Source organism: Xenopus tropicalis, chromosome 3 (genome assembly GCF_000004195.4).
Source record: "Xenopus tropicalis strain Nigerian chromosome 3, UCB_Xtro_10.0, whole genome shotgun sequence".
Lineage (NCBI taxonomy): Eukaryota > Metazoa > Chordata > Amphibia > Anura > Pipidae > Xenopus > Xenopus tropicalis.
Window position 1 is genome coordinate 6,581,491 of NC_030679.2, and position 23,362 is coordinate 6,604,852.

Sequence of the window (23,362 nt, forward strand, 5' to 3'; positions counted from 1 at the left end):
GGTCAGTTCTAAGCAGCGCAACATCACATGACTTTCCCCCCCCCCCGCTCACTAACTTAATATTCTGCCGACTGTGGCCCGAACTGAATAGTCCTAACTTGCTTTATGGCAGGGATTCTACATATATAATAGTCGGACTATGGAACTCAGGCACTTTACAGTGAAATTTAAGAATTTCCATTAACTTTTCTATCACCTGCAAAAACAATAGCCATTAAATTGAAGTGAGCCCCCTCTAGTGGAGGCTTATATTAATGTGCAAAAAAAAAATTTCAAAAATGCTGTCACTAAAATGTAAAGGGGATGTAAACCCCGCTGCACTGCTCAAGCAGACTTTCCCCTGTCTCTGCCCCTATATATTAGGTACCTACCTAGTGCTACCAACCCCTATTTCTGTAGGGAAATGAGAGCAGGGCAGGCAGTAACCCTTCCAACACTTTCCCCTGTCTCTGCCCCTATATATTAGGTACCTACCTAGTGCTACCAACCCCTATTTCTGTAGGGAAATGAGGGCAGGGCAGGCAGTAACCCTTCCAACACTTTCCCCTGTCTCTGCCCCTATATATTAGGTACCTACCTAGTGCTACCAACCCCTATTTCTGTAGGGAAATGAGAGCAGAGCAGGCAGTAACCCTTCCAACACTTTCCCCTGTCTCTGCCCCTATATATTAGGTACCTACCTAGTGCTACCAACCCCTATTTCTGTAGGGAAATGAGAGCAGGGCAGGCAGTAACCCTTCCAACACTTTCCCCTGTCTCTGCCCCTATATATTAGGTACCTACCTAGTGCTACCAACCCCTATTTCTGTAGGGAAATGAGAGCAGGGCAGGCAGTAACACTTTCCCCCGTAGCCCACCTCTGGGTGTCAGCAGCCATTTCCATTAATGTGGGATTAGGAAGGAGCTGGGCTGGTTGTTACTAATCCCAAGAATTGTAGCCGGGAAACTATTCCCAACTGAGTGACACAGGGGCAGGTAGAGGCACAGAGAGTGCAGCCCGGGGATTAAAGAGACCACACTGCACTTGGATCTCAGAAGAGACCGGAGGGTTCGGGCGCTGGAGACCCAAAAGGATGGCCGTGTGGAAGGGGCTACTCAGATCCAAGAACCTCTTGCTGGCCATTTTGGTTCCTCTCCTCCTTCTCCCTCTGCCTTTGTTGCACCCTAGTAGTGTAAGTATCGGGGCCACTGGGGCAGTATGGCCGTGCCTTGGCTAAGCACATAACATTGGGCCGTATAAAGGGATGACCTTGGCCATCAGATCATGGAACCAGGTGAGGTCAGGAATAGACCACCTTTTAGATTAGTCCCTAGGCCTGAGGTTCCTGTGGCCCAATTGGGGGGTCCATTGTGGTGGAAGGAGGGTCTAATTAGTGTAAAATAAGGGGTAGAGTTGTTTTAGTTACTGTTCTGGATACCCCTGGAGCTGAAGGGGGGTGGGGGCAAAGGAAATGTCTGACAGCAAAAGGGGGGTCCTAAAGCCAAAAAGTCAGAAGACCTCTGCACTAGGTTTATTGGTTGATCAGAATGGTGTATATGTTACTGGAGTGCTAGGCTCAGCATTAGGCTTAGGGTTAGGGTTAGGCTCCAGCGATCTTATTCATTTTTCTGTGGTTCCCTTGAACCTGGCAGTGAAAGAGTTACAAGTACAGACTAATCATTATTGGGTAGAACTTCATGGTCATGTAACCCTTTCTGGTTAAAAAAAAATCTATATAATTATAGGTATTTAATATCATTGCTTTTATTCTCTGCACTGCTGGTTCTGACTCCTGATACAACTCCCCAATATCCATTCATTCCTCATTCTCACTGGGTTTATAGTTATGTGTAACTGTCACTGTGTCTGTCCCTTTCCCTTCCCTGCACTGCTGGTCTGGACTCCTGATACAACTCCCCAATATCCATTCATTTCTCATTCTCACTGGGTTTATAGTTATGTGTAACTGTCCACTGTGTCTGTCCCTTTCCCTTCCTGCACTGCTGGTTCTGACTCCTGATACAACTCCCCAATATCCATTCATCCCTCATTCTCACTGGGTTTATAGTTATGTGTAACTGTCACTGTGTCTGTCCCTTTCCCTTCCCTGCACTGCTGGTTCTGACTCCTGATACAACTCCCCAATACCCATTCATTCCTCATTCTCACTGGTTTTAAGTTATGTGTAACTGTCACTGTGTCTGGGCCCTTTCCCTTCCTGCACTGCTGGTTCTGACTCCTGATACAAACTCCCCAATACCCATTCATCCCTCATTCTCACGGGTTATAGTTATGTGTAACTGTCACTGTGTCTGTCCTTCCCTTCCCTGCACTGCTGGGTTCTGACTCCTGATACAACTCCCCAATATCCATTCATTCCTCATTCTCACTGGGTTTATAGTTAGGTGTAACTGTCACTGTGCCTGTCCCTTTTGCCCTTTGCCCTGCACTGCTGGGTCTGACTCCTTGATACAATTCCCCAATACCATCATCCTCATCTCACTGGGTTTATAGTTATGTTGTAACTGTCACTGTGTCCTGTCCCTTTCCCTTCCCTGCACTGCCTGGTTCTGACTCCTGATACAACTCCCCAATACCCATTCATTCCCTCATTCTCACTGGGTTTATAGTTATGTGTAACTGTCCACTGTGTCTGTCCCTTTCCCTTCCCTGCACTGCTGTTCTGACTCCTTGATACAACTCCCCAATACCCATTCATCCCTCATTCTCACTGGGTTTATAGTTATGTGTAACTGTCACTGTGTCTGTCCCTTTCCCTTTCCTTGCACTGCTGGTTCTGACTCCTGATACAACTCCCCAATATCCATTCATTCCTCATTCTCACTGGGTTTATAGTTATGTGTAACTGTCACTGTGTCTGTCCCTTTCCCTTCCCTGCACTGCTGGTTCTGACTCCTGATACAACTCCCCAATATCCATTCATTCCTCATTCTCACTGGGTTTATAGTTATGTGTAACTGTCACTGTGCCTGTCCCTTTCCCTTCCCTGCACTGCTGGTTCTGACTCCTGATACAACTCCCCAATATCCATTCATTCCTCATTCTCACTGGGTTTATAGTTATGTGTAACTGTCACTGTGCCTGTCCCTTTCCCTTCCCTGCACTGCTGGTTCTGACTCCTGATACAACTCCCCAATATCCATTCATTCCTCATTCTCACTGGGTTTATAGTTATGTGTAACTGTCACTGTGCCTGTCCCTTTCCCTTCCCTGCACTGCTGGTTCTGACTCCTGCTCTCGCCCTTCCAGGAGTCGTCCTGTGCCTACGTGCTGATAGTCACCGCTGTGTATTGGGTGTCGGAGGCGGTGCCCCTGGGAGCGGCGGCTTTGGTTCCAGCTTTCCTGTTCCCGCTGTTTGGGGTGCTCAAATCCAGCGAGGTCAGCATCTGCCCCCCATTTTGTTCCTCATATTTCTCTTAGAAGAAGGCTGCCCCCTACAGGCAACTTTTCTCCACTTGTTTCTGGGCAGCTAAATGCCTTGAGCTTTAGTTCTCCTTTAAAAATCAACCCTTGATGTTGCAGGACTACAGCTCCCAGCATGCTCTTTCCCCCCTGCTACTATGTTGGAGCATGCTGGGAGTTACAAATTAGCCTCGGAGCACGTGGCCGAGCTAATCCCGCCGGGCAGGGAAACATGACCAAGCAAAGCTTTTAGTTGGGCGGCGGGACGCCAGGCGGATAACGGCAAACAATAAAGCCCTTTCAGCTGCAACCAACGGGATCCCTACGCCCCGCAGTAAGGAGGTTTTTATTAAAAATAGCAACAGAAAAAGAGCAATGAGGCCCCCCTAGTAGGGGAAAGGTCGGCCAATTACCAAAAGCCGCGTCACCACGGTGACCGAGGATGGTCTTTGGCTGCTAATTAAAGGGAAAATGGCACAGGGGACAAAATCCCTCCATAAAAAAAAGTTCTGGAATGTTATAGAACCAGACACAGAAGGCAGGATTCTGATTGGCGGTCCCTTTTGCATATGAAATGAGGAGGTATATAGGTACACCACTGCCTGCCTTTGCTCAGCGAGCAGAGTGTTTCCTTGCAGGTAGCGGGGGAATACGTGAAGAACACCACCCTGCTGCTAATGGGGGTCATCTGCCTGGCGGCGTCCGTGGAGAAATGGAACCTGCACAAGAGAATTGCGCTGAGGATGGTCATGCTATCTGGGGCTAAGCCGGGGAGGTAAGTAATAACAGGGTTGTTATGGGGCCCCAGGCTGCGCTTCTGCCCTTCGGGTCAGTTAGTGAGTGCTTATGGGGTTACATGTTAACTTGAGGAGAGGACCAACCAATCAGATGTCTGCTTTGACTAGCGCTGTAAAAGCTGCTATGGTTTTCTTAGGGCTCCTGTGCTGCACTGTTACATGTCCCCAATGTTTTAGGGAATGGCATATAGAACAATGCAACAATGATTTATGTTCCCCATTGTTGCAGTGTCCTGCACCATACAGTTCCTTGTTCCTTATTGTTGTAGTGTCCTGCACCATACAGTTCCATGTTCCTTATCATTGTAGTGTCTTGAACCATACAGTTCCATGTTCCTTTTCATTGTAGTGTCTTGCACCATACAGTTCCATGTTCCTTTTCATTGCAGTGTCTTGCACCATACAGTTCCATGTTCTTTGTTGTAGTGTCTTGCACCATACAGTTCCATGTTCCTTCTTGTTGTAGTGTCCTGCACCATACAGTTCCTTGTTCCTTATTGTTGTAGTGTCCTGCACCATACAGTTCCATGTTCCTTATTGTTGTAGTGTCCTGCACCATACAGTTCCATGTTCCTTATTGTTGTAGTGTCCTGCACCATACAGTTCCGTGTTCCTTATTGTTGTAGTGTCCTGCACCATACAGTTCCATGTTCTTTGTTGTTGTAGTGTCCTGCACCATACAGTTCCATGTTCTTTGTTGTTGTAGTATCCTGCACCATACAGTTCCATGTTCCTTATTGTTGTAGTGTCCTGCACCATACAGTTCCATGTTCCTTATTGTTGTAGTGTCCTGCACCATACAGTTCCTTGTTCCTTATTGTTGTAGTATCCTGCACCATACAGTTCCATGTTCCTTATTGTTGTAGTGTCCTGCACCATACAGTTCCATGTTCCTTATCATTGTAGTGTCTTGAACCATACAGTTCCATGTTCCTTTTCATTGTAGTGTCTTGCACCATACAGTTCCATGTTCCTTTTCATTGCAGTGTCTTGCACCATACAGTTCCATGTTCTTTGTTGTAGTGTCTTGCACCATACAGTTCCATGTTCCTTCTTGTTGTAGTGTCCTGCACCATACAGTTCCTTGTTCCTTATTGTTGTAGTGTCCTGCACCATACAGTTCCATGTTCCTTATTGTTGTAGTGTCCTGCACCATACAGTTCCATGTTCCTTATTGTTGTAGTGTCCTGCACCATACAGTTCCTTGTTCCTTATTGTTGTAGTGTCCTGCACCATACAGTTCCATGTTCCTTATTGTTGTAGTGTCCTGCACCATACAGTTCCATGTTCCTTATTGTTGTAGTGTCCTGCACCATACAGTTCCATGTTCCTTATTGTTGTAGCCCCCTGCACCATACAGTTCCTTGTTCTTTATTGTTGTAGTGTCCTGCACCATACAGTTCCTTGATCCTTATTGTTGTAGTGTCCTGCACCATACAGTTCCATGTTTCTTTTACGCAGGTTACTTCTGTGTTTCATGTCCTGCACTGCGCTGCTCTCCATGTGGCTCTCTAACACCTCCTCCACCGCCATGGTGATGCCAATAGTGGAGGCTGTGCTGCAGCAGCTCATCACCACCGAGGAGGAACATGAGGGGATTGTTCCCAGCGGAACTTCAGCAACTGAGTCAGCACAGCAGAAAGGTTTCCATGTCTATTGCAATGTAGCAACAGAACTATCACTCCCCTCTCCTGCAGCCACTCCTAAAGCTTCAACATCATTCTTATAAACACCCAACATGGCAGCACGATGGATAGAAAATATACAGAGAAGGAATGTTCTGGGCACACAATAAGCTGTACCCCCATACTGTACTGTCTAAGGGAAACACTATGGCACCCCCTACCCATATGTATAAATACAAATATACAGAGAAGGAATGTTCTGGGCACACAATAAGCTGTACCCCCATACTGTACTGTCTAAGGGAAACACTATGGCACCCCCTACCCATATGTATAAATACAAATATACAGAGAAGGAATGTTCTGGGCACACAATAAGCTGTACCCCCATACTGTACTGTCTAAGGGAAACACTATGGCACCTCCTACCCATATGTATAAATACAAATATACAGAGAAGGAATGTTCTGGGCACACAATAAGCTGTACCCCCATACTGTACTGTCTAAGGGAAACACTATGGCACCTCCTACCCATATGTATAAATACAAATATACAGAGAGGGAATGTTCTGGGCACACAATAAGCTGTACCCCCATACTGTACTGTCTAAGGGAAACACTATGGCACCCCCTACCCATATGTATAAATACAAATATACAGAGAAGGAATGTTCTGGGCACACAATAAGCTGTACCCCCATACTGTACTGTCTAAGGGAAACACTATGGCACCCCCTACCCATATGTATAAATACAAATATACAGAGAAGGAATGTTCTGGGCACACAATAAGCTGTACCCCCATACTGTACTGTCTAAGGGAAACACTATGGCACCCCCTACCCATATGTATAAATACAAATATACAGAGAGGGAATGTTCTGGGCACACAATAAGCTGTATCCCCATACTGTACTGTCTAAGGGAAACACTATGGCACCCCCCTACCCATATGTATAAATACAAATATACAGAGAGGGAATGTTCTGGGCACACAATAAGCTGTATCCCCATACTGTACTGTCTAAGGGAAACACTATGGCACCCCCTACCCATATGTATAAATACAAATATACAGAGAAGGAATGTTCTGGGCACACAATAAGCTGTACCCCCATACTGTACTGTCTAAGGGAAACACTATGGCACCCCCTACCCATATGTATAAATACAAATATACAGAGAAGGAATGTTCTGGGCACACAATAAGCTGTACCCCCATACTGTACTGTCTAAGGGAAACACTATGGCACCCCCTACCCATATGTATAAATACAAATATACAGAGAGGGAATGTTCTGGACACACAATAAGCTGTACCCCCATACTGTACTGTCTAAGGGAAACACTATGGCACCTCCTACCCATATGTATAAATACAAATATACAGAGAGGGAATGTTCTGGGCACACAATAAGCTGTACCCCCATACTGTACTGTCTAAGGGAAACACTATGGCACCCCCTACCCATATGTATAAATAGAAATATACAGAGAGGGAATGTTCTGGGCACACAATAAGCTGTACCCCCATACTGTACTGTCTAAGGGAAACACTATGGCACCCCCTACCCATATGTATAAATACAAATATATAGAGAAGGAATGTTCTGGGCACACAATAAGCTGTACCCCCATACTGTACTGTCTAAGGGAAACCACTATGGCACCCCCTACCCATATGTATAAATACAAATATACAGAGAAGGAATGTTCTGGGCACACAATAAGCTGTACCCCCATACTGTACTGTCTAAGGGAAACACTATGGCACCCCCTTACCCATATGTATAAATACAAATATACAGAGAAGGAATGTTCTGGGCACACAATAAGCTGTACCCCCATACTGTACTGTCTAAGGGAAACACTATGGCACCCCCTTACCCATATGTATAAATACAAATATACAGAGAAGGAATGTTCTGGGCACACAATAAGCTGTACCCCCATACTGTACTGTCTAAGGGAAACACTATGGCACCCCTTACCCATATGTATAAATACAAATATACAGAGAAGGAATGTTTCTGGGCACACAATAAGCTGTACCCCCATACTGTACTGTCTAAGGGAAACACTATGGCACCCCCTTACCCATATGTATAAATACAAATATACAGAGAAGGAATGTTCTGGCACACAATAAGCTGTACCCCCCATACTGTACTGTCTAAGGGAAACACTATGGCACCCCCTTACCCATATGTATAAATACAAATATACAGAGAAGGAATGTTCTGGGCACACAATAAGCTGTACCCCCATACTGTACTGTCTAAGGGAAACACTATGGCACCCCTACCCATATGTATAAATACAAATATACAGAGAAGGAATGTTCTGGGCACACAATAAGCTGTACCCCCATACTGTACTGTCTAAGGGAAACACTATGGCACCCCTTACCCATATGTATAAATACAAATATACAGAGAAGGAATGCTCTGGGCACACATGAACTTACAGCCCATCCTTTCCAATTGCAGGTGTGGGTGAGAAGCAGAACCAGCCTGCGATTGAGCTCATCTTTATCAATGAGGAGTAAGAAGGGGTTCCCATAATTTGGGGGGTGCAGGGAACTAGAGAGGAGCCAATACCGTTAATAACTGAACTGATTTGCTTTTCAGGGCGACGGCGAAGGATCTGAGCAAACTTATTCAGAGCAAGGTACCTACCCTGTTGATACCATACTACCAAGTTAGGAGGGCCCCTCCCCCTCCAGGGGCCCCCCATTATTAACCCATTGTTGAACTGGGCCCCTCCCAACATGTAGAATAGGGTCCCCACAGGGAGGGGCATGGGATATGTCCAGTAGAGGAGGCGGGGTCTAACCATTATTGCACTTGTTCCAGCAGAACCTGAATGGTGTGCACATGATTGCTAATCCAATCCGAGTCATGAAACCTCCCACCAATGGGCAGTCCCTCCCTCAGGTAAACAGAGACTGACCATGCAGGAAACCATAGCAACCAATAAGCAGTTTGCTCCATTATATTGTGCTTTGCCACAGACACAGATCCTTGTGCTGCCCCCTACTGACTCTAGAGACCAGAAGGAGAAAGGGAGGTACCAGTCCCGGCACGATCACATGATCTGCAAGTGCCTGTCACTCAGTGTCTCCTACGCCGCCACCATTGGGGGTCTCACCACCATCATTGGGACCTCCACCAGCCTCATATTCCTGGAGCACTTCAAGAAGTAGGAACGGTCCTGTCCCACCATATCTACCCTGCATCATCTAAACCCCCCCGCATCCATCTCTATCCATATCTACCCCCTCCCACATCCATCCCTATCCATATCTACCCCCCCATCCATCTCTATCCATATCTACCCCACCACCCGCATCCATCTCTATCCATATCTACCACCCATCCATCCCTATCCATATCTACCCACCCCCCCATCCATCTCTATCCATATCTACCCACCCCCATCCATCTCTATCCATATCTACCACCTACCCGCATCCATCTCTATCCATATCTACCCACCCCATCCATCTCTATCCATATCTACCCACCCCCATCCATCTCTATCCATATCTACCCACCCCATTTCTTTTTTTCTTCCACTGTGGAGCTAACTTTTCATTAGTGGTTGTCAGTGTGCAATGCACCGTGCTCCAGGGTGCTCTGGTGAGAATTCCATAGAATGGCGTACAAATCAGACAATGTTGCAAACAACCATCCAGCCCAAAGAGACAGCCATGCTCGTAGCTCGGTAGTCACATACATTTCATTTGGCCCATTAGATACTATGAGCTTAAATGGCCCGCTCTATCAAAATCATGTCAAGTTTCAGCGGTCGGAATCCCTGTCCCGGAAGGCAGTTGATCTCAAAGGAAGTTTATGCCATTACATTTTGTAGAAAGACTATATTCAGACTTTCCAGTTTGGCGCTTTTAGTGCTGTGAATTGTTTATAAACGCAAGTGGTTGGGCATGGACGCGGGCCGCTCCTGAAGAGCGCCAAGGCTTCTGACTCATTCCTTGTCATTATGAAAAATTTATAACGTATTGGACTTCAGGATGCTTAAAAAGAAAACAAGTGAAGGGAGAAAGTGAGCGACATTCAGTTGATTGGGACAGACAAAGACTTAAGGCGGCCTTACACGCAGATTCGCTGCTGATTTAGAGTCCTTCGACTGTTGAGCTTATCTGCCACCGTAGATAGAGGCGGCCTTACACGGGCAGATTTCAGCTTTGCTGATTTGGAGTCCTTAGAACCGTTTGGCCGTTTATCTGCCCGATGATGTGACTAGACGGCCTACACGGGCAGATTTTTCAGCTGCTGATTTGGGTCCTCAGACCGTTTTGGCCGTTTATCTGCCCGTGTGGCACTAGAGGTTGCCTAAACGGGCAGATTTCAGCTGCGTATTTGTCTTCAGACGTTTTGGCAGCTTATACCGGTGGACTAGAGGCGGTCTTACCGGGCAGATTTCAGCTGCTGATTTGGGTCCTCAGACCGTTTTGGCAGTTTTCAAGCCCGATGTGACTAAGAGGTTGGCCTTACACGGGAGATTTAGCTGCTGATTTGGTCTTTCCAACCATTTTGCAACTTATCGCCTGTGTTAGACTGATGTTCTATAGAAGGAATACTTGAGGCAGAGTTTTTCAGACTGCGTGATCTCCGTTGTTCTGCTATAGAAGTTTATTACTTAGCCATTTCAGAACTTGCGATTTATCTCCATTTGTTACTCCGTTTCATGACTTTGCATCCGCTATCAACCATTTTACTTGTTAGAAGGTATTTACTTGGCAGTGTCAGACTTACATTATTCTACATTTGTTATAAAAAAATGTTTCGGTAATGCAATAATGTTCATTGTTTATAGAAGGTCTATTACTTGTACATTCCCAGATGTATTCATCTCGACTCCGTCTTCTAGAAGGAGTTACTTATGTTGTCAGTTCTCGACTTGCATTATCGGCTCACCTGTTATTCAGGATTAGTATAATAGTGGCTAATATTTCCGCTTCTAGTACGCCTCTTAGCACTTCAATAAGAAACTTTGCTACTGGGGGCTTTACATGGGGGTTGCTGTTTGTCCAAAAGTACTTCTTTGTCTATATTTAAATAACATTCTATAAACCAAAAGGAAATCCCAGTAGACAGAATTAGACGTGTGTCGAAAAAAACACTGGTTAAAAAATTATTACAAATGATTTATTTCCAGTGAAGAATGAGAACATAATCAATTTATGTCACAAAAAGGATCCTATTTATATTTTACAAACTCTTTCTGTAAATTTTAACAAGCATTCTGTCTCAAAATGTATAACATCAATAACAAAAAAACAGTTATGTGTAAAGTTACTATCAGAAGAATAACTGGTTAAACAACTTTTGACAAAAGGGGGTATATAATGGTGTGTAACTTGAATAGGATATTCCAGCTTTAGATTTTCAATTGGACAACATATAGATGCGTTTGACAGAATAGCAAGATTCTAAGCAAGACATTCATTTTTATTCAACAAAATGAATACTTCAGTCCACCAATGGCTAAAATATCCATTGAAATATATGTTTTATTTTGTATAATTTATACCAGTGTGTTTATATCCAACTTTAAATTCTGTCTTCTGGGGGATTTCTTTTTGATCTTATAGAATGTATTCTATATAGAACTAAAAACTGTACTTTGGACAAACGGCAACCCCATACTGGGCTCTCGTTCAGTATAAAATTGGTATCCCCTATTATGCTGCCCCCCCAGAGCACATCACATCATAGTGCTGCTAATGGAAATTACAGGTTTGGAGGCAGCGCTTTCCCCTTATAATATGCAATAGACTAGTATCCTGCCTCTCTGCAGCATCGGTGGTAGCTCATTTGAACTGTGAGATAAATAAGCTATTCCATTACGCAGAATGGCTGCTATGTAATTAGTCTTTAAATTACGATTATATGCGATTCCTTTGGCTGCGGATAACGGCGCTATTTTATTCTGCGATCAGGTACAAGGTCTAGCGGGCTTGCTGTGGGGGTTTCTATTTCCTTTCCTAAAGCAAGTGAGCCAGTATTCTCCAGCTCATGGCTCACTGGGACTTCTAAAGCCATTCCCCAGCTTGATTTAAACATGAAGCCGTGGCCTTACATACAGATGACCTGCAGCCTTAATGCGTTCTAAGCCGGCGCTTTGTATCGAGTAATGGGCATATTATCAGCAATTATGGAAACCGGTAATTTCCATCCGTGGGTGGGGGGGGGGGGTGCCAAGAGGTGCTAATGTTTTAGACATGTATAAGGTTTCATTAAAACCGTACTTGTGAGTGGCGACATTTGCTCAGATGGCTGGCCTAAATCCTCATGTACATCTTTTTAAAGTAGAGCTATACCCTCTTCTTCCTTGCTGCTCTTATAACAAATCGGGATTTATTCCTCTGATTAATAGGGTTGCACCAACGGTATTCTGACAGCCTAGCCAGCAAATGCAATCAAGCCCAAATCAAGGGCATAAATCCTTCCAATGATCCCCTCTTTATTCTTTCCCATGATCTGTCTTCTGCCTCGCCATCCCCACCAGGCTCTTCTCATTTCCCACCCCCCATATATTGTCTACCGCCACCAATCATTGTCTGGGAGTTGCTTCTAGCAACAGTGCCTTAATTCTTACTGTGTATATTACTCCCGTCTTTCTGCTGTACCCCTTCGTATGAGAAGAGCTCGCCATCCCAGGTCTCTATACTTCAAGCCTAGCAGCCAATTGGAATATGGAGTTGGTTTAGGTAGCCAGTTTCCAGCTGTGCTGTGCATTCAAGCCTAACTGAGCCAGTGAGTTTAGATTGGGGAGGGTACAGAGTTTCATTGTATTTGGAAATGGGTGTTCAGAAAATGGGTTTCGGAACCCATTATCCAGGAGTGTGAATGATGGGACAATGCATCTTTCCCATTGACCCCTTATAAGCAATAAATTCTAATTGTTAAAAATGATTCCTTTTCTCTGTAATAATCTAAAACTTAGTACCTGTACTTTGATACCAACTAAGAATATAATTTACCTTATTGGGGCAGAACCTCAGCCCTATTCGTTATAATTTAATGGTTAAATGATTCCCTTTTTCTCCTGTAATTAATAAACGTTACCTGTACTTGATCCCAACTAAGATATAGATTACCCCCTTTTGGGGCAGACAGCCTATTGGGTTATTTTTAATGGTTGAAATGATTCCCTTCTTCTCTTTGTAATAAATATAAACCTCTCTAATAGTACCTTTACTTGATTTACCAACTAATATATACCCCTATTGGGGCAGAACAAGCCTATTGGGTTATTTATGGTTAAATGCTTCCTCTTTTCTCTCTTTTGTAATAATAAACAGTACCTGTACTTGATTCCCAACTAATATAATTCCCCCTTTATTGGTGGTCAGAACAGCCCTATTGGGTTTATTATTAATTGGTTAATAATGATTCCCTTTTCTCTTGTAATAATAAAACAAGTACCTCTGTCACTTGATCCCAACTAAGAATATAATACCCTTTTATTGGGGGTCAGAACAGCCCTATTGGTTTTATTTAATGGCTTAAATGATTCCCTTTTCTCATCTGGTAATAATAAAAACAGTAATGTTTTAATTCTTTTGATTCCTTTTAATCTAATGAATATACCCCTTATTGGGTGGCAGAACTCAGCCCTATGGTTTTATTTTAATGGGTTTAAATGATCCTTTCTCTTTACTTGATGCCCACTAAGATATTATTACCTCTTATTGGGGCAGAACAGCCATATGGGGTTTATTCGATGTTTAACAAAACCCCAGGTCTCCCGCGAGCATTTCGATAATGTGGTCCCCTACCTGTTACTCACATAACGGCTTGTAATTTCAATACATTTTCTTTCAGGTTGGCTGCAAGGCACTTGCCATTTTGTTTCTTTTCAGCTAATCTGATCATGGCCAACTTCTTCTCGGCTGTGGTGGATTAGGCTCCTGTACCTACACCGTATTGGTTATCTCTTTCTTTCAGAGAGAAGTATTTTGGGTACCATATATTCTCATTGGCTGGCGGTAAGTTCAGTCATCTGATGGCTTTATTAAGTAAACCACTCATTGACAATAAACTGTTATGGCGTCCAGCGAGCAATACTCTCAATGATGAAGAGAATCCTTTTGACATTAAACCTCTTTGATTAATTAATTTAATGCCATAAATAGGCACATCCTTTGTTTGCAGGATACCGAGGGAAGATTTGTACCATGCTGAACTATTAATGGGCTGCAATTCGTATGATTGCTAGATTGTGATGTAGAAAGAACAGATGGGGCTTCAGGAATATATATTAACGCTACTTCTCGCGAGGCCTAGAATCCTTCATTATGTCAAGGCTAGGGTTCCTTTGTTTCAATTATATATGAACTTCTATCTAAATAAAATATCTACAGACGATGTGGGTTTCCCACGGAGACTATTGTTGGTTGTCTATCACATCTCACCATTTGACTTGACTCGTTCTGCGTTCGCCCAATCTCATTCTAGGTATCGGAGGATGGCTGTTGTTATGAGTAGAGCTAAAGTGTATCAGTTTATATAAAGACATAAGGTGAGTGGCATTCATTCCTACGATGGTCATCCCCAACCTTTTTTTTACTATGAGAGAAATTGGGGAGCCACACTCAAGCAGAATCTTATAAAGTTTCTTGAGATGCAATAAGGGCGGATTGTGGCTATCTCTGGCAAGCCCATGAGGGACTGCTGAGCCTTTCAAGAAGGCCGTTTTGTAGTAAAACGTCTCTGTGCTTCCCAAAACCTTGTCTTTAAGACAAATTAATTCAAGGGCGGTGTCACTTGTTCTTCGGGGCAAACATATCAAAGGTGATGTGGTTGCAAAACATGTGCTCATGAGCTCTGGTAGGAGATCGTCGTCTAAACTAGTTGCTGGGCGTTTTGATTTATACCGGTAAAAACCTGGTATCACGGCATTTTTTTTTTTGAAACCTGATATTAAAATTTTTGACATACCCCTATTACCGGTCGTAGTCTGCAATACTTGGAGTTGCGCACGTGACGTTCAGCGCGCACGTTGACTGCAGGCGCGCACGTGACAGTCTCAGCGCGCACGTCTACAAAAGTGCCATTCGCCTCTCTAGGACGTCATTGAGATGTCGGATACCAATGTTGAGGCTGTCGGGGAGGTGCCTGGGCCTCAGCTATTTAATTTTATCTATTTCGTAAAGAGGGTCTACATGCGCGCTCGCGGGGCGCCATCCATTGTGCGTGATTTCCAATATCTACCCATCCCCTCCATTTCTCTATTCCATATCTACCACTCCTCACCCTATCTATATCGTGATAATGCGCGGTAATTCTAGGTCCTCGTACTCCATTCCATCTAGTGCGGCGATATCGTACCGCACGCCCCAGTCCACTCTATCATATCTCCCCTCCATAGCCGAGCAGTCCGTTTCGGTCTGAGTTCGCATATCTACTCTCTTTCACCTGTGCACCGACCGCACTGGACAATCCAGGTCCCTATCCATAGTACTACCCCCCGCATCCATTTCCCTATCCATATCTACCACACCCATCCATCCCTATCCATTATCTTACCCCCCCGCACTCCGTGGTGTAGTGTCTTTGGTGAGTCTACCCCCGCCTCTCATCCATCTCTATCCATATCTACCCACCCCCATCCATCTCTATCATATCTACCACCCCCATTCATCTCTATCCATAATCTACCCACCCCATCATCTCTATCCATATCTACCCCCCCCACCCACATCCATCCCTATCCATATACACCCACCTACCCGCATCCATCTCTATCCATATCTACCCACACCCATACATTCCCTATCCATATAGGTCGACCGTGGGGGTCCCCCGCATCCATCCCTATCCATATCTACCCACCTACCCGCATCCATCTCTATCCATATCTACCCACACCCATACATCCCTATCCATATCTACCCACCTACCCGCATCCATCTCTATCCATATCTACCCACCTACCCGCATCCATCTCTATCCATATCTACCCACCCACCCACATCCATCCCTATCCATATCTACCCCCCCCGCATCCATCCCTATCCATATCTACCCACCTACCCGCATCCATCTCTATCCATATCTACCCACACCCATCCATCCCTATCCATATCTACCCCCTACCCGCATCCATCTCTATCCATATCTACCCACACCCATACATCCCTATCCATATCTACCCACCTACCCGCATCCATCTCTATCCATATCTACCCACCTACCCGCATCCATCTCTATCCATATCTACCCACCCCCATCCATCTCTATCCATATCTACCCACCTACCCGCATCCATCTCTATCCATATCTACCCACCCCCCATCCATCTCTATCCATATCTACCCACCCCCATTCATCTCTATCCATATCTACCCCCCCATCCATCTCTATCCATATCTACCCCCCCACCCACATCCATCCCTATCCATATCTACCCCCCGCATCCATCTCTATCCATATCTAACCCCCCCGCATCCATCTCTATCCATATCTACCCCCCACGCATCCATCTCTATCCATATCTACCCACCTACCCGCATCCACCCTATCCATATCTACCCCCCCCGCATCCATCTCTATCCATATCTACCCCCCGCATCCATCTCTATCCATATCTACCCCCCCGCATCCATCTCTATCCATATCTACCCCGCATCCATCTCTATCCATATCTACCCCCCCCCGCATCCATCATCTATCCATATCTACCCACCTACCCGCATCCATCCCTATCCATATCTACCCCCCCGCATCCATCTCTATCCATATCTACCCCCCCGCATCCATCTCTATCCATATCTACCCCCCGCATCATCTCATCCATATCTACCCACCTACTCACATCCATCTCTATCCATCCTTACTCTCATCCACCACCACACCATCCATCCTTACTCACATCTACCCACCCACACCTATCCATCCTTACTCCACATCTACCCACCCACACCTATCCATCCTTACTCACATCTACCCACCCACAACCTATCATCCTTACTCACTCACACCCACCCCACACTATCATCCTTACTCACATTCACCCACCCACACCTATCCATCCTTATCCCATCACCACCCACACTATCATCCTTACTCACATCTACCCACCCACACCTATCCCATCCTTACTCCCATCTACCCACCCACACCGTATCCATCCTTACTCACATCACCCACCCACACCTATCCATCCTTACTCCATCTACCCACCCACACCTATCCATCCTTACTCCCATCTACCCACCCAACCTATCCCATCCCTTACTCACATCCACCCACCCACACCTATCCATCCTTACTCCCATCTACCACCCACACTATCCATCCTTACTCACATTCCACCCCACCCACACCTATCCATGCTTACTCCATCTACCCACCCAACCTATCCATCCTTACTCACATCCACACCACCCACACCTATCATCCTTACTCCCATCTACCCACCCACAACCTATCCATCCTTACTCACATCCACCCCACCACACCTATCCATCCTTACTCACATCTACCCACCCACACCTATCCATCCTTACTCACATCACCCACCACACTATCATCCTTACTCACATCTACCCACCACCTATCCATCCTTACTCACATCTACCCACCCACACTATCCATCCTTACTCCCACATCCACCCACCCACACCTATCCATCCTTACTCCATCTACCCCACCCACACCTATCCATCCTTACTTCCCAACATCTACCACACCACCCCACACCTATCCATCTTACTCACATCCACCCCACCCACACCTATCCATCCTTACTCCATCTACCCACCCACCCTATCCATCCTTACTCACATCCACCCACCCACCTATCCATCCTTTACTCACATCCACCCACCCACACCTATCCATCCTACTCCATCTACCCACCACACCTATCCATCCTTACTCACATCCACCCACCCACACCTATCCATCCTTACTCACATCTACCCACCCACACCTATCCATCCTTACTCCCATCTACCCACCCACACCTATCCATCCTTACTCACATCCACCCACCCACACCTATCCATCCTTACTCACATCTACCCACCCACACCTATCCATCCTTACTCACATCCACCCACCCACACCTATCCATCCTTACTCACATCTACCCACCCACACCTATCCATCCTTACTCCCATCTACCCACCCACACCTATCCATCCTTCTCACATCCCACCCCACCTATCCATCTTACTCCCATCTACCCACCCACACCTATCCATCCTTACTCACATCCACCCACCCACACCTATCCATCCTTACTCCATCTACCCACCCACACTATCATCCTTACTCCCATCTACCCACCCCACACCTATCCATCCTTACTCACGCATCCACCCACCCACAACCTATCCATCCTTACTCACATCCACCCACCCACACCTATCCATCCTTACTCACATCTACCCACCCACACCTATCCATCCTTACTCACATCCACCCACCCACACCTATCCATCCTTACTCACATCACCCACCCACACCTATCCATCTTACTCACATCTACCCCACCCACACCTATCATCCTTACTCACATCCACCCACCCCACACCTATCCATCCTTACTCACATCTACGCCACCCACACCTATCCATCCTTACTCACATCTCCCCCCACATCCTATCCATCACTCACATCTACCCACCCACCTATCCATCCTTACCCCTACCCCCACACTATCCATCCTTACTCACATCCACCCACCCACACCTATCCATCCTTACTCCCATCTACCCACCCACACCTATCCATCCTTACTCACATCCACCCACCCACACCTATCCATCCTTACTCACATCCACCCACCCACACCTATCCATCCTTACTCTCATCTACCCACCCACACCTATCTATCCTTACTCACATCTACCCACCCACACCTATCCATCTTTACTCACATCCACCCACCCACACCTATCCATCCTCACTCCCATCTACCCACCCACACCTATCCATCCTTACTCACATCCACCCACCCACACCTATCCATTATTACCTCTAAGTCTTAGTGCTAAGGACATGGCACATAGATGACCGTTGGTGCCTCAGAGTGATGCCCCCTCTTTTTCTCTATTGCAGCCGCTATCCTGATGCCGATGTGGTTCATTTTGGCACCTGGTTTGTGTTCAGCGTGCCCATAACTGTCATTTTCCTCTTGATGACCTGGGTTTGGATGCACTGGCTCTTTCTGGGCTGCAAGTGAGTAGACAACATTTCTGTGGGGCAATAACTATGGTAACAGTTGGCTTATTCCTATTATTGGGATTGTCGTGTTGGCGCACAGTTTACTATCAGCAGCCAAAGTTGCCCAATAATCTCCCTATGTTAGATAAGAGCAAGATGGCTGAGGCTGGTAGGCAGGATTCTCATTGGCTAATCATTTTGCATCTATAATTAAGTCTGGGATGCCTATTTTTGGGAGCCAGAATGGGGCAAAGGGCTAGTTCTGAGAACTTGTTAATGGGGTTTTAATACTACGAGTCGGTTTACTAGTCCTTGTAATCAATCTCCCAGCTTTAAGGAGACCTGCTCGCTCAGCAAGAAGGCAAAGACCAAGAGAGAGGAGCTGTCGGAGCAGAGAATCCAGGAGGAATATGAAAAATTGGGGGACATAAGGTAATAACTCGGGGGTCGCGGGATTTAGAAGGAAAAATAATATAAAAAGGAACAATTTTCTCTTTCTGATATAATGCTGTGAGATTATAGGAACCTTTGCAGCAATGCCATAATGCAAGGATGTTACAGTTGTTTCTATTAGTGGCAGTCTCCCTTTAGTACTAGGTACTTAGGGTCAGACACCGGATTAGGGTTTATACTGGTCTCTTATATACAATATTGTGTCTATTTGCAGTTACCCAGAGAAAGTCACCGTCTTTTTCTTCATCTTAATGACAGTTCTTTGGTTCACAAGGGAGCCGGGCTTTGTGCCTGGGTGGGAGTCTTTCTTTGAGAAGTAAGTGGAACTTCAGAAGTTATAGGAGTATTAAGTCCCTCAAGGTCCCACCCTGCTATAGTTCCAGGGGTACCCAGGGCACAAATAAGCACTCACCCCAAATCCCCCCCTAACTGGCCTTCAGGCTGGGCCCCCTTAGCCCATAACAAGGTTACAGATATATAGAAACATTGGGGTAACAGTCACCCCGCTATAGTTCCAGGGGTACCCAGGGCACAAATAAGCACTCACCCCAAATCCCCCCCTAACTGGCCTTCAGGCTGGGCCCCCTTAGCCCATAACAAGGTTACAGATATATAGAAACATTGGGGTAACAGTCACCCCGCTATAGTTCCAGGGGTACCCAGGGCACAAATAAGCACTCACCCCAAATCCCCCCCTAACTGGCCTTCAGGCTGGGCCCCCTTAGCCCATAACAAGGTTACAGATATATAGAAACATTGGGGTAACAGTCACCCTGCTATAGTTCCAGGGGTACCCAGGGCACAAATAAGCACTCACCCCAAATCCCCCCCTAACTGGCCTTCAGGCTGGGCCCCCTTAGCCCATAACAAGGTTACAGATATATAGAAACATTGGGGTAACAGTCACCCTGCTATAGTTCCAGGGGTACCCAGGGTCCTGGTCTGTTCCAAATGCCCTCAGTCATGGTTTCTATTGATCTGTTCTTCTTTAAGGAAAGGGTTCAGGACCGATGCCACTGTCTCTGTTCTACTTGGGTTCCTGCTCTTCCTCATTCCATCCAAAAAACCCACGTTCCTCTGCTTTGGAAAGAAAGAACCAGGTAAGAACTTGACCAAGGCCTGGGAAGGTGAGGAGCCTCGGTGGTTACCGTAGAGCTTGCCATGTCCAATAGGGTGTGGAACAAAGAGTATGTAAACCCAATGTGGAATGAAGCCTAATGGTCTCCTACTCAGGATGTGACAGTGGAGTATCATTGTAGGACAGGGTGATGGCAGCGACCAAGATGGACCCTCGGGCTCAATGCTTACATGGCAGGAGTTCCAGAAGAACATGCCCTGGGAGATAGTAGTTCTGGTTGGAGGAGGCTACGCACTGGCGGCAGGCTGTAGGGTAGGTCTTTACTCTTCTTACAGTACAGTTTGAACCATCTTCAAATTCCATCTATGGAGTCTTTGTTGAAGTGGCCTGTCTACCCCCTCAACCCACTCTCTATAGCACATACATATTACTCAAACCTTCTCCCAGACCTCAGGCCTCTCCACCTTGATCGGGCGACAGATGGAATGTCTCAGCAGCCTTCCATCCTGGGCGGTCACACTGCTGGCCTGTGCCCTGGTCTCGGCGGTGACCGAGTTCGTCAGTAACCCGGCCACCGTGACCATCTTCCTGCCCATTCTGTGCAGCCTGGTAAGTGGCGTGAAGGTGTATTCTTGTCGTTTAGAACAGCCTGTGTCTCAGGTTTACAGGTAAGGAGGAGTTCAGCTCCGTCGTTCATTCATATAGAGTCTTGTTTTCCCCACAGTCAGAAGCTCTGCACATAAACCCACTGTACACGCTTATCCCTGTTACCATGTGTATTTCCCTCGCCGTGATGTTGCCAGTTGGGAACCCACCTAATGCCATTGTGTATAACTACGGGCACTGCCACATTCGAGATATGGTAAGGCACTTTGCTTCACTTCTATTTGTGCTATTTAGCCCTAATTCTAGGCAGGAATGGGGGTACCTCCCTATGAAAGGAGGGTTTGGGTCTGGAAATGCTTAGGGTTGACCAAAAAAGGAAGGTCTATGGCCAAAAGGAAAGTCTATGGCAGTGATGTCCAACAACTCTTCATATAAGTCTAGTCAATGGCCGTTCAAGTTTAGTCAATGGCCGTTCAAGTGTTATCATCTGGCCGTTCAAGTGTAGTCATCTGGCCGTTCAAGTGTAGTCAATGGCCGTTCAAATGTAGTCACCTGGCCGTTCAAATGTAGTCACCTGGCCATTCAAGTGTAGTCATCCGGCCGTTCAAGTGTAGTCATCTGGCGTTCAAGTGTAGTCATCTGGTTGTTCAAGTGTAGTCATCTGGCCATTCAAGTGTAGTCATCTGGTCGTTCAAGTGTAGTCATCTGGCCATTCAAGTGTAGTCAACTGGCCCGGTGGCCTCCAGCTGGATAACATTGCTCTTTGGGGCCATGTCCTTCAAAAGGAGACCAAGTTCTCTTCTTCTTGCTGGTCCAAAACCATCAGGTCAGGCAAGTTACAGCTGGCCAACTGCCCTTCCATCGGGTACTAGGTGGGTGGCTTAGCTCTCCTGTTGGCCTAGCCTCCACTAGTGACTAGTCCACATCCTCTAGTGATGTCTACACTCAATGGTTGGCATTGGTTTAACGACTTATTGTCCTTTCTCTTGTAAGTGGCTGTACCAATAGTCTTGTCCCCCCATTTGTCGCTCTCTCATAGGTGAAAGCCGGTTTGGGAGTGAATCTCATTGGCCTGGCTATCATCATGGTTGCCATTAACACTTGGGGCATCAGCCTTTTCCAACTGGATACCTTTCCAGACTGGGCGAAGGTTGGAAACGCCACCGGGCGGTTGTGAAAGCGACGGAGGAAAAGGGTATCTGGGACTTGGGTGTGAAAGGGGTGGAGACAGGATTCTCAGCCAATCTGGCAAGCACTATGGCAGCTCTTTGTATTTATTGCTGCTCCCACTTGTATTTATTCATCAGCAACAGTCTCTTACAGTCTGGCACTCTCATCCTCTATGTATCCATCACTAAGTGTCTCTTACAGTCTGGCACTCTCATCCTCTATGTATCCATCACTAAGTGTCTCTTACGGTCTGGCACTCTCATTCTCTATGTATCCATCACTAACAGTCTCTTACGGTCTGGCACTCTCATCCTCTATGTATCCATCACTAACAGTCTCTTACGGTCTGGCACTCTCATCCTCTATGTATCCATCACTAACAGTCTCTTACAGTCTGGCACTCTCATCCTCTATGTATCCATCACTAAGTGTCTCTTACAGTCTGGCACTCTCATCCTCTATGTATCCATCACTAAGTGTCTCTTACGGTCTGGCACTCTCATCCTCTATGTATCCATCACTAAGTGTCTCTTACAGTCTGGCACTCTCATCCTCTATGTATCCATCACTAAGTGTCTCTTACAGTCTGGCACTCTCATCCTCTATGTATCCATCACTAAGTGTCTCTTACAGTCTGGCACTCTCATCCTCTATGTATCCATCACTAAGTGTCTCTTACGGTCTGGCACTCTCATCCTCTATGTATCCATCACTAAGTGTCTCTTACAGTCTGGCACTCTCATCCTCTATGTATCCATCACTAAGTGTCTCTTACGGTCTGGCACTCTCATCCCTCTATGTATCCATCACTAAGTGGTCTCTTACAGTCTGGCACTCTCATCCTCTATGTATCCATCACTAAGTGTCTCTTACAGTCTGGCACTCTCATCCTCTATGTATCCATCACTAAGTGTCTCTTACAGTCTGGCACTCTCATCCTCTATGTATCCATCACTAAGTGTCTCTTACAGTCTGGCACTCTCATCCTCTATGTATCCATCACTAAGTGTCTCTTACAGTCTGGCA

General features: G+C 46.0%; 1 protein-coding gene across 1 annotated transcript; it reads left to right on the forward strand.

The window, feature by feature from the left end:
* The first annotated feature begins 994 nt into the window (after positions 1-994).
* Positions 995-22,554, forward strand: slc13a4 (solute carrier family 13 member 4). The gene is made up of 13 exons (XM_031898113.1): positions 995-1,172; positions 3,251-3,379; positions 4,042-4,178; positions 5,662-5,843; positions 8,764-9,028; positions 18,925-19,044; positions 19,360-19,461; positions 19,697-19,798; positions 20,476-20,582; positions 20,742-20,872; positions 21,008-21,169; positions 21,285-21,422; positions 22,206-22,554. The coding sequence occupies exons 1-13, from the start codon at positions 1,074-1,076 to the stop codon at positions 22,341-22,343; spliced, it is 1,812 nt and encodes a 603-aa protein (XP_031753973.1). The 5' UTR covers positions 995-1,073; the 3' UTR covers positions 22,344-22,554.
* Positions 22,555-23,362: the final 808 nt, after the last annotated feature.